General features: G+C 34.6%; 1 protein-coding gene across 1 annotated transcript in view; it reads left to right on the plus strand.

Annotated features, from left to right (window-relative positions):
- LOC148947468 (lactase-like protein) overlaps positions 1-12,438 on the plus strand; it is a 114,353-nt gene extending 101,915 nt beyond the window's left edge. The window contains exons 8-9 of the mRNA XM_089095272.1: positions 7,290-7,368; positions 12,254-12,438. Of these exons, the coding sequence (XP_088951398.1) occupies positions 7,290-7,368; positions 12,254-12,386 (212 nt within the window). The 3' untranslated portion in view covers positions 12,387-12,438. The remainder of the gene's footprint in view (positions 1-7,289; positions 7,369-12,253) is intronic.
- The last annotated feature ends 290 nt before the right edge of the window (positions 12,439-12,728 follow it).

Below are 12,728 nucleotides of genomic sequence, written 5' to 3' on the forward strand. Positions count from 1 at the left end.
CTAGATATTTCCCTAAGCCCTGGCGGGGGATGAAAGGAGTTTTCAAGAAGTATGGCCATTACAATATTGCCAGGGACGTCTGTTTACCCTTCAAAGAAATATTTAGAAAGGTATTTTTGGATAGAGATCATGGCACCTCTATCAACCTATCAATCAATTTATTAATACTAAGAAAAAAAATTACAAAACGTAAGGTTTTTACACGCCCAAGAAGCTCAGCTTGTAAAGGGCCAACAAAACAAAATAAAACACTATTATAAAGCACATACAAAAGAAAAAAAATGGAACAAGGCAAGGACATTTATGAAACAAGGGATTTAGAAGGAAACTTAACATATAACCTCAAGTCCAATAGTTTTGCCCCTATGCTCCTCAAAGGTAGTACACTTTTCAAACCCACGCTGGTTTGAATATCAACGCATGAAGAAATTGTAGAAACCTTTAAACCACTTGATTACGATATCTATTCTCAACCTAAAGAACTAGTGGCATTAATCCGATTCTGCCACATATGCTGGCACAGTTAGATTATTCTGGTGTCGTTAGACTTTTCATTAGTGTTTGTATCAAGACTAGGAACACCCTCAGGATACCGATAGAGAAAAGAATACAGGTTTTCCAAATATTTGGTTTATTTCTTAGCCTTTAAGAATGTTAGCATATATTATAGACTATTAGTCTATAAGACTAACTTAAGTTTAAAAAAAAAAACAATTGTTGTTAACACAAAATATTGAAACAACATTAGGACAGCATAATGGGTCGCTGCCTAGCATGAAATAAAATATTAAAAAACTAAAATATCCCACCACTAATTAGCTTGCGAAACACAGTTGGCTAATTGAAACGTAACTATTTTTCTCGACATATTACCGTAAGTAAATGTGACTATTTTAAAAAGAACTTTGGTGTATTTGAACCATTAGTCGTTGCCATTAATTTGAAATTGTCGTTAGTCGTTGCCATTAATATCGTCATTTTTGCTGTGTGCCAATTATTGAGTTTGCTTCAAGTGGTTGATTTATTGATTGACCGATATTACTTACAAATATTGTGCATATTTCATATTCAGTTGAAATTTGGTTGCATTTTAAAGAGAGAAAATGCCATTTGAGCAGTAAAATGTCTGATTATCCGACGCATAGAGATCAAGAAAGACAACAGAAGCCTGTCGGAAAAGTAAAGAAAGAGAAAGGAAGGCTGACATGGAAGCCTTTCAGAGAGAGCAGCGAGAATATATAGAAAAATACAGACTAGGCTAGATGTAATACGAAAAAATAGAAAAGTGGAAGAAAGATCAAGAGAAGCCTTTACATCAGCAACTTATTATCAAGACAAACCCCCATATCCTTTAGCTTGGGTTAGAATAGAAACAGTAAATAATAATAGAATGATCCTAAGAAAAACAGTAAAAGCAGGCTTGGTTCCTTCTCTAGCAGAAAATGTTCTAAGAAGGCGAGACTTTGGACACACAGAGAAACTATTATCCCTAAAAGCCCCTTCTAGAACAGAGGGAGAAAACTTTCTATTTCATAGGAGGGTTGGAGATGCGAGATTGGCTAGGTCAACTAAAATTGAAAGAGAAACACCTAAAATTGATGTTTCTGGTAATATTTTGGAAAATAGAAAACTTCAGAATACCTATACTGAATATGTGACGCGGAAAAGTAGATCCCAGGATTAAGAACTCAGTGTTCCAGAGAGAAATGAGAAAAAATATCACGTGAAACAGTCGAAAAATTCTGTTCCAATATGAAAAACCAAATGTGGGAATTCAATTCCCATTTGATAAAGAGTTATTCATTTTAGTGGTAAAAATGAAGAGACCTAAAAGACAGAAAAACGACGAAAAGCGAAAGTACAGTTTACGTATGGAATTTTCATATAGAGACGAGATATTTAGTAGTTCGACAAAAGAAGAGAAAACTAAAAGAGAAAATAAATATAAAACGGGACTACAATAAAGATATGCAGACCAAGATGACGGACAATGGAGTCCAATTCATATTTAGTAATGTTTGATTTTGCGAGAGTGAAAAACTTGAGATAAGTAAAAAAGAAAAAAAAATACAGAAAAGAAATATGATTTACAAATTTAGCCTGCGATTGTGGAATTTTTTCTTTTTGAGAATTACAAGAATGCGGGTAAAAAAGAGCTTAAGGGGAACGAAGAAGTCCAGAACACATTTGTAATAACCAGAAATAATCAAAGGGGAGAAATCGATGAATTACAACGGGTTATGGAAAATATGGGAAGTATTGAATTTTGGGTCGGATTAGAAAAGCTTGGGAAGGACTATAGGATCGATCCTATGAACTCTAAGAGATATTTTGTCTCTTTTAGTGGAAGAAAGCCACTCCTCGAGCGAGCCATGAATAGTGGATGGTTCAGCCAAAAGACAACTATTGGACCGGTTGTGACCCTTTTATCAATATTTTGCCTCTATAAAGGGTTGTGACCCTTTTACCAATATTTTGCTTCTATAATCTTGAGTCCTTGGGAGATACTCTCTGTCAATCACTTCATATTTCACCCAAACCTTTACTCAGTAGCCCAATTCGCTATTCTGACTTTAAATCAAAAATTGCTTTATCCAAACTTTATTTATTGAGCTATGTATCCAAGTTTCATGTTCAAATAGTATCAACGTACCTTCTTCATTCTATTATCAAAATGGAGGGGATCTAGAAAAATTGACTTGAGGTACGCTCAGATTTTTATCTGATTTTCCTGTACCCCTAATGTTTTCGTGGGCACTTGTATTTTCGGCCATAGACTATTTCAAATTATATCAAGAAGCAAGTTGCGTTTTAATTGAGATGTGATGTTGTTTTCATCGTTGGAGACTAAGAGGCTAGTTCAGCCGATTCTTTTTCGTCCTCTGGCATCAACGCATATACCAGATTCTGATTCTCCACTTCGCTTAAATTTAAATTTTGTGAGAGCAAGAATATTCTTGTTAATCCTGCTGCAAACTCCTGACTAAGGTTGACAAACCTGTAAGATAATATCTCTTTTTTGATTTTTCTCTTATGCTAGTGGGCTGGGGGGTTTGAATTAACTCCGGCTAGACCAGAAGATGGTTTGATTAGATTGGAACGATTATTTTCTGCTAATCTTGTGTAATTCAGTTTTTCAAAATCTCAAACCTTATGCAGATGCCAATACAATCTAGACTCTAGTTATTCGGTAGTGGAAACAAGTGGATGGTGACATATCCGGAGCCAAGGTGTGGAAGCAGCAGCACAGACGTTGGTCAGAGATGAAAGAAAAAAGGCTAATAGAGACTGTAAAATTGACGTTTAAGACCTTATTGTCGTAAGGGTGGACCAGCATGGGACTTGGGTGGCCATTCGTCATCTTTTCTCGTCATAAAGGATACCTAGAAGAAAGAATTCATGAAACTACGCAGAAGAGGGAGGGGATGTGATGTATTTTCAATTGAATTTTTTCCTTAGAAGATGTTTCTCGACTCTTAGTTCATTAGCGTTCAGACCAAATACTGTTTTTTTACCTGTTTTGGCAGAAAGCCGAGAAAGTAACTGTATTTGCTTTGAATGAATCTATTGATTTGATCAAATGAGTTACATCTTGGACAATAAATTTGTTGAAAATCTTTGAACCAGGTGAATTTAGATAGCGAAAGGGGTTCCTGACTGAGACAGATTTTAGGATTTGAGTTCTAATTATTGCTTACTGTCTTAAAAATTACCACGTATATGTTTCTTAATTTTAACTACCTCCCTGAAAACGTGGCTGATATCCTTGATGGGGTGATAATAGAACTGTTTTGGAAATGAAATTAAAGCGCTACGGATTATTAAAAAAATAGTTTAATATAAACACAATGTCATAACACAACTTTTGTTTCTGATTTCTAAATTATTATAGCTATGGAAAGTACACAGCTTTTTTCTTGTATGCTAATTTTTCTGCCTTTCTTATTTCTCTTTTTTGTAACCTTTGAAGTAAATTAGTTAACTTTAGGATCTTTTATTGTATGCCCTTAAACAGCGGCAATAAAATGAAAGTTTGAGCTTTTTTTTGTTTTTCGAGAAGGATTAAGCTCACCTAGTTGAATTTAGTTTAGAAATTGTTTCTCATTGAGAATGTTTTAAACACATTCAAACAGTTCGTGGTAACGAACTGTAAGTAAGGAGCGACCCAGCTCAATGGTAACCGAAACTCTAAAAAACGGAATTTTGGTACCAATAGATACATCAAAAGAATTAGATTTTAATTCTGATTTCAAATATATAAATTTCATCAAGTTTAATCTTCGAAAAAGGGGGAAAGACCCCCTAAAAACTATAGAACCTTAATGAAATTCACACCATCATATTCAGCGTATCAGAAAATCCTACTGTAGAGGTTTCAAGCTCCTATCTACAAAAATGTGGAATTTTGCATTTTTTGCAAGAAGAAAGATCACGGATGCGTGTTTATTTGTTTTTTTTCTTTTCCCCAGGGGAAATCGTATTGACCCATGTGGTCCTAGAATATCGTGGGAGGGCTCATTGTAACGGAAATTAAAAGTTCTAGTGGCCTTTTAAGTGAACAAAAAATGGAGGGCAACTAGGCCCCCTCCCACGCTCATTTTTTCCTCAAAGTCACCCAATCAAAATTTTGAGATAGCCATTTTGTTCAGCATAGTCGAAAATCTAATAAATTTGTCTTTTACGATGACTTAATCCCCCACAGTTCCCAGGGGAAGGGCTGCAAGCTATGAACTTTGCCCATTGCTTACATATTGTATTGGTTATTGGAAAGTATACAGACATATTCAGGAAGAATTTTTTTCTGGTGGGGGGATGGAGGAGGGGGTTAATCGGGAGATTCTTTCCGTGGAGGGTGTTTCTTTGGGGTAAGGGACATTTCTATGAAGGGGGCGCCGGATTTCCAAGCATTATTTAAAAAACGATCAGAAATTAAATTTAAAAAAAACAAGTTTTTTCAACTGAAAGTAAGAAGCAACATTAGAACTTAAAATGAACAGAAATGATTACGTATATGAGGGGGTTCTCCCCCAAGTCAATACCATGCTCTTTACACTACAGTTTTTTTAGTGCTTTCAAAAGAGCTATCTATTCTAATTAAACGGCCTTTGTGATTCAGTGGTTGTGAATTAAAATTTTTTTTTAACTTTTAACGCAAAGAGCGTGGTATTGACTAAGGGAAGAATCCCATCATATACGTAATAGCATATACGTAATAAAAAAAAAACAATAAAAAAAAAAAACAAGCGATACGGCTCAATAGTAAGCGAAACTTTTAAATACGGAACTTTGATGTCAATAAATTTATCAAAAGAATGGGCTTATAATGCTGATTCTAAATATATGAATTTTATTAAGTTTAGTGTTACTCATCAAAGGCTATGAGCCTGAGAAAATTTACCTGATTTTTTAAAGAGGGGGGAAACATCCCCTAAAGGTGAAAAAATTTTAATGAAAATCACAGCGTCAGGTTCAGCGTATCAGAAAACCTTATAACATAGGTTTCAAGCTCATATCTGCAAAAATCTGCAACTTCGTATTTTTTTGCCAGAAGAAAAATATACGAATATATAAGTTCGTTACGTAAGTTAATTTGTAGATACGTCAGAACCAAATTTAGAGACAGCCATTTAGCAAAAGAAAAGTAAAATTTTTATGCAAATTTTTTTACTTATTCAATGACGGTGAGCCAAAATAAAAGCTGCATTAACTAAAAAACGATCAGAAATTAAATAAAAAAAACAAGTTTTTTAAACTGAAAGTATGGAGCGACATTAAAACTTAAAACGAACAGAAATCATTCCGTATATGAAAGGGGCTGTCCCCTACTCAACACCTCGCTTTTTACGCTAAAGTTTGACTCTGTCTCATAACTTTATTTTTAAAACAATAAAAACTTTAGCGTAAAGAGCGCGGCGTTGAGGAGGGGACAGCCCCTTTCATATACGGAATAATATATAAATAAAATGCATAGCTTTCAGTTAAAAAATTGTTATACTTATTTTTCTCTGAAATCCTTTCCAGAAGGAATTGTGCATATTTAAGATTGATATTCCTAGCGCTTGGCTGGTGTTAGTCTTCTCCGTGTAGAGAATGATTTATGTTCTTTAGAGTTTTTTGTTGCTCTTTTCTTTACGATAAAATAAAAGTTCAAAATAGGGATAAAATCCTTTTTAATAGATAGTGCATAGAAATTCATAAGAAATACCAGATATTTCGGTCAGTAGTAAAACTAAAGTTAGTTTTTAAGTTTTAATTTAAAATTTATAAATTATCTTTTCTTTAATTTTAAAAATATAAATTTTAAACAACAACGAAAGATGAAACACTAAAAAAGAGATAAAACCCATTTTATTACTGGGGTGACAACAGACTAAAGAATTCTACAGCTTAGGAAGCCTATAAATAAATTACAGAGAGCTCAGTTCGTGCTCTCAAGATAAGATAAGATATTTATTTCAGAAAATGGCTATCACAAGCCCCGAAGGGCAAAATTCGCATTTCGGGGTCATATAATAAAAAAAGACATAAATAGCACAACAACTAAAAAACTAGCTTAACAATGCCAAAAACAACAATATCAGAAAGGCAAAGCCATTCATTAGTCTAATAAAAAGTTTCAAATTTAAGAAAGTTAAAAAGGCACAAATTAAAACAAAACCAAAAAAAAAAAAAAAATTGAGATAAAAATAATGTTAAAAAGGTTTAAAAGAGATTATATAAAAAGGGGAGGGAAAAAAACTAGTGGTTTATTTGATCAGTAATGAAGGGGACAAAGGTTTTATCATATCTGGAGGTTAAACAACGGATGGGGTACAAGATAGGGATGGGTTCAGATACAGTACGTGGCAGGCGGTGTCTGGATGGGGAGTGTCTTTTGGGGAAAATGTTTTCCGTGCGAGGGTTTATTATTGCATTTTTTGCAAAACAGAGGCACAGCGTTCCTCTCCTGTGCTCAAGAGTTTCCAGCTTGGCCTTTTTTAGAAGGAGTGAAGGTAAGTAAAAGAGAGCACGCCTACCTCTCCTCTATTAGTCTTTTTTCTCTTAGACAGGCAAAAGACTAGAATACACCATGGCTTTCTCTTTATGCAAATCTGCTATTGGGTATTGCTTCACTGCTAAGAAGAATGAAATATTGAAAGGTGTTTTGCTACGAAGGATCTTTGTAATTATTATTTTCCAATTAGGAAAACCCTACACCAATTAGGATGGGTCTTATTTAATTTTTTACGAAACTACTACATAAAATTTAAGTTCAATAGATCTGTAAGCTTGCTTTTTGTTTTTTGTAGCAATAATGGATGGTGTTGATGTAAAAGGATACTTTGCCTGGTCTCTGATGGACAACTTTGAATGGAATGCTGGATATACGTAAGTATCTCCATCACTCGTTTTCTCTGCTTTCAAAGTTCAGCTTTAAAATACAGGTGATTCAAATAAGGTTGTATTTTGAAATATGTTTTTAAAGTCTTAATCTTTTCAATACAAAGATGGCCTGAAAAAAATGTTCTCGCGCTATTGCCGAATGTTAGACAATCCGTCTATAAGATTTTTCGCTGAATGATGATTATATAAGAAAAGATCCCCGAATGGCAATACCCAACAATTTTTATGTAATATTGCTTCCCTTTATAAGGTAAAAATTTGATATTTTTCTAATTGTTGATAGTTTCAAATCATTAGTCCTATAAGATTAAGAGTCCTATAAGTGACCAAAAATATTGGAGGGTAGCTAGCTACCTTTCGATGTCCTAATATCCCCAAGGAAATTCGAACAAATTTCCATTTTGTTTAGCATAGTTTAAAAATCCTATAAATTTGCCTTTGAGGATAACATGACCCCTACCATCTCATGTGAAAAGGGGTTCAAGTTATCAATTGGCGTGAAGAACAGTTTCCGGGGAAATTTTCTGTGGGGAAGGAGTTTCCTGAGTTTTTTTCCGTTGCGGAGCATTTTCTGAAGGATAATTTCTCCAGTTGAGCATTTTCCGTGGGATATTTTTTTTATCTGGGAATGGGAGGATTGCCGTGCAAAATATTGTAATGAGGAGCATTTTTGTACTATTTGAAAAACAAGATTTTTTTTGCAAATGAAAATAAGGAGAATTTCTGGGGGGGGGGGGAATGATCACAAGAAATGTGCCGAATGGAGTTTTCAGTGGGCTTGAAATTATCAGGGGGGAATTCTTGAGAGGGAAGATTACATGGGAAGAATTTTCCATCAAACATTTTTTTGTGGTTAATTTTCCACGGTAGTTGAAGTGTAATCATCTGAAAAAAGAATAGAAATTAAATAAAAACTTTTTTTTAACTGAAAGTAAGAAGCAGATGACCAAAAAGCCTCCTAAGTTTAGTAAGCTTTAGAAGAACAAAACACAGTTTAAAGCTTTCTTTGATTTTTTATTTTACAGTGATATCTATATTGTAAAAAAACAAAAAAAAAAATGAATCACCTGAAATAATTCACAGTGGTCAGCAAGAGTGTATTACAGTGAATCTTGAGGCTGTCCTTTTTTTCTTTTTTTTGGTTAAAATCAGACGGTCATTATTTTTCAATTTTAGTGCCATCCTTATCGTCTTATTTTTAATATATGCCGGCAACATCTATTACTTCAGCGCCATCTAGAATTTATTCTCTTCATATGCATCAACTTTTGCCGCATGGGTTGAGCGTTACATGGCTGTGATTAAACAAGCTGAAGAGGGCTGGTTACCAGCCACAAGGGCCGGTGTAACTGCCAGGAGCTATCTCCTTTAAATTGAGGGGAGTAGGTGAGCTAAAATCAACACTTTCCTTGGCTTATTCACAGGCATTCAATTAACATACAACATTCGAAGTATTCAGATCATACAAGGAAGTGACCTTGAACTATTATCCATCGATAAATAACCAACGCTACGAAATACGAACTTTGCGTGATTTTGATGGCTGGTGAACTCATTTGGAATTACGTATTAAACTTTTGGTCACGTGAAGTAAAATTTTGAAGTCTTCATTAATTTAAGAAAAGGGCAACTCAGTTTTTTTGGAAACAAGCCATTATGAAAGAAAACGTGATTTTATTGGGAAAAACGATGTGACAATAAGGCTACTCTGCTTACACTTTCTTATTTATTATACAGAAGAATTCGAAATTTTGATGGAGCAAAACTAGTACATCCGGTAAAGCTGATACAAAATGAATTCCAGCTGTCGACTTGTTGTGGAATATTAATGGAATAACCACTGATCGAGTCCCTATTGTTTCGCAGTTATTGCATTCAAATGACCTAGTGCTGATTCAGGAGGATTTTTTGCTGGATGACCGCAAAAGCCTGCTACCACTATTTTCTAACTTTTATCTACACTTTCGTAGCGGAATTATGAGACAGAGTGGCAGACCATATGGTGGTTTCGCTGTCCTATCCCAATTCTCTTGCAAGCTACTAGCAGGGAATAATTACTTTATTACCACCCAGTTTGAAAATCATGTAGTAATTAATGCATATCCACCTACAAATTAAATAATTAATAGTCTGATTATTGGTTTGTATCCGCTTGCAAGCCTCTTGGCATGTTTCTTAAAAAACAGCCTCTCAACAAATTATCATCAATGAAAAATTTTGTGAATATATAAAGAACGTGATGTCTCCCCGGTTGGAGTAATTATAGGTCTGTGTTCTTTCAAACTATTGTGCATTGCCTTAAAGGAACAGTTCTTCATAGATTGAGCCGTTATCCTCAACCTTTAATATAGACCATGTTGTTAAATTGTTCAGCAATCACGAAGTCAAAGTTTTAAAAGAAGGATTTTAGTCAAACCTCCTTCCCATCTCTCATTGGTTTTACTCCTCCCCTGCTATGGATGAAAATAACGATTCGAATTTGTTTTCTTACCTAGATCGGAAAACTGTGTCAAGCAAAAGTCTGTGACGAGATATTGGTCATAATTAAAGTGCCTTTCAATATTTTATGTAATAGTGCTGTGCTGTAACGTCAAAAAATAAAAGGAATACCTACATTGGGCTCGCATCCTACTGGACAAAAATGAATCACGCGCTGATATGTGCGGGAATAAGCGCTAATCGTCTTCGACGAGTTCGTAAAAAGTCTCAAAACGAATACCGGTAAAAAAAAATCGAGCTCTAGTAAATTCGTTTTCTTTGGATAAGCTCTTGCTTTTGGACTGGAATGATTGTGGTCACCCGCAAGATGGGTTAGTAAATGACTTGAGGCTCTGGACGACATCGAAAATAAATACGAACTGAATAACCAGAAGTTAATCCTGATCCCGAAAATCGCGATATATGTTGCTAAAGATCCGTCCAAATTCTGGAAGCATAACAAGTGTGCCATATATATAGCAAGCTCAGAGTACTAGTGTGTCTGAATCTCTTAAGATACATCTTGACCTTGTTCTTTCAAATAAGAAGGAATCTTACCTGTTTCTGTCACCAAATACTGTTGACTCTTTGATTCTGAAGTTTAATAAAAAAAAAAATTCTTTTAGTGTTGATTTTGTTTCAGCAAGACACCTGCAACTTGAGGATCCTTTCACCCAGCAACATCTCCTTGTGCAATATATACAAGTGTGTGCCATAAAGTGCACAAGAACCAACAATTATTACTACATATTATGCAGAATAATTGTACCTAACACATTAGGCTTGCAGACCCGCTATAATTATAACTCATAATTTTCGTATGATCCGCAGGGTCTGCAGATCATCAGATGATCTGTGGGTCCACGGCATAGTCTCTATGGAAGATTTTGGCGGATAAATAAGTCCCATCCTTAAAAAAGTAAAAACGACCCTACCTTGTACAGTTCATATCACCCCATTAACGTTGCTTTTATTACGTTTAAGCTCTTCGAACCATTTGTGATAAGAGACATTGAAGATTAATGTTCCGCCCATCATCGCCAGCTTGGGTACCTGCGAGGTTTAGGAAGACAGCACGCTTTCTTCCTACTTGTAAATGGGCTAAAGGATATTGAAGACCGATGTGATTTCTTAATTTTATGTGCAATTGATGTCCCAAGAGCTCGTGACTCGTATATTATGTAACAGATTTTGCTTAATACTCATATGAAAGGTGCTGATATTCTGGTAATTATTTGTCTAATATATATGTATACAAATCTTAAAGCTGGATTTAAACACGATAGTCTGGCCTACTATTTTAGATCCTAAAAGGGGTACGCCAAGGAGCTTTGATTTATCCAGTTTTATTTAATAATTGTATTACTGGAGCTAAGAATAAGTTGAACTGTATCTTTAAAGGAGTTGATCTCTCGACATTTACGTTGGCAGATGACTTACTGAGCCTTTCTTTCACTTTGCAAGGATGCTGTTCGACTTTTGAGCCTCCTTAAGAAGACTATGAGAATATTGATTTGAGTTTTTAAGCTGATAAAACAGTTTTTCTACCATTTAAGTATAAAGGAAATTTAATTTCAGTAAGTCTGTCTGGCTCTGAAGTTCCTTCCGCTAGAAGCCTTACTTACCTGGGTATTTCTATTGCAGCAAATCTGAAAAATACTGCAAACCTAGCATCTAAAATTATTTCAGTAAAACTTATGAACCATATGCATCCCTGGCTTCAACCACTGGCTTCATCACTGGCTTCGTTTTTGAATAAAGTTCACTCTTCTCGGTTATATAATAGCTAAACGGTTGCTCACCTACTTGCTCTTACTCATGATTGGTCTTTTTAACTGTGGTAAGGGAAAGTATGCTCACCGCCTTTATTTTATATTTGCAAAGTATTTGATGGAACTGCCAGCCTGCACAAGTAACTTTTTTTTGCAGAAAATGTATCAATTGGTAAATCCAGCAGGGATTATCTATAAATTTATTCATGATTTTTCTACTTAATGCCATGATTCTTTCCATGTTTATTCGTTTGTGTTTGTCTCATATTCGTAGTTGTCAAATTGTGTTTTATTTCCATTGTGTCCTTTTTCTTATTCTTGATTTTTCTGTCTTTTCTGGGCCCTGCGCAGTTTTTTTAGGCGTTATAAATAAGATGACAATGATAATGATGCTTATGATTAAAATAAGCTCTTAATATGCCACAAGAGAAAAATATAACAGACTTCTTAAAAATATCATAAAGCAGTTTTTCTATTAACTTATGAGCCTAAAAGACTTTGTGTATTTTCAGGAAAAGGATATATAGGCTATCCTCAGAAAAGATGGCGGGATAATTTTAATAAAGATAAGACCATCCAACTCTGCATGTATTTTTTTATATGTATAATTTTTTTTTTAGCGAAATGTTTGGGCTACACTCGGTAAACTTCACAGATCCTTCACGTCCTAGAAGACCAAAGAAATCTACTGAGCTGTATTCTGCTATCGTTAGAAGCAATGGATTTGTTGAAGGATTAATTCCTTGCGAATGAGAATTTTTGTCTGTGTTTACAGCCGTTGAATATATTAGATATTGTCAGAGTGTCTCACTTATCTTCCTTTTTGATTTTTTTTTAGCTAAAAGGACTAGAGTCTAAAGGATAAAAGCAATTTTATGCATAACTTGCGTATATATCTTTTATTTGCATACATAAAGCATAAACCTATGTATGCACATTTATAAGGAACATAAATTTGCACCTACACAATAGAAAGAGATAAGATATTTATTTGAAAAAGTTACTATTGCAAGCCCAAAGGACCGAAGTGGGAACTTGAGACTCATTAATATCACAAGAAAACACGAAAACTGGCCAGAATTCCAAAAAGACAAT

This window comes from Artemia sp. Qi Xiang Cuo, chromosome 10 (assembly GCF_049724085.1).
Source record: "Artemia sp. Qi Xiang Cuo chromosome 10, ASM4972408v1, whole genome shotgun sequence".
NCBI classification, from domain to species: domain Eukaryota; kingdom Metazoa; phylum Arthropoda; class Branchiopoda; order Anostraca; family Artemiidae; genus Artemia; species Artemia sp. Qi Xiang Cuo.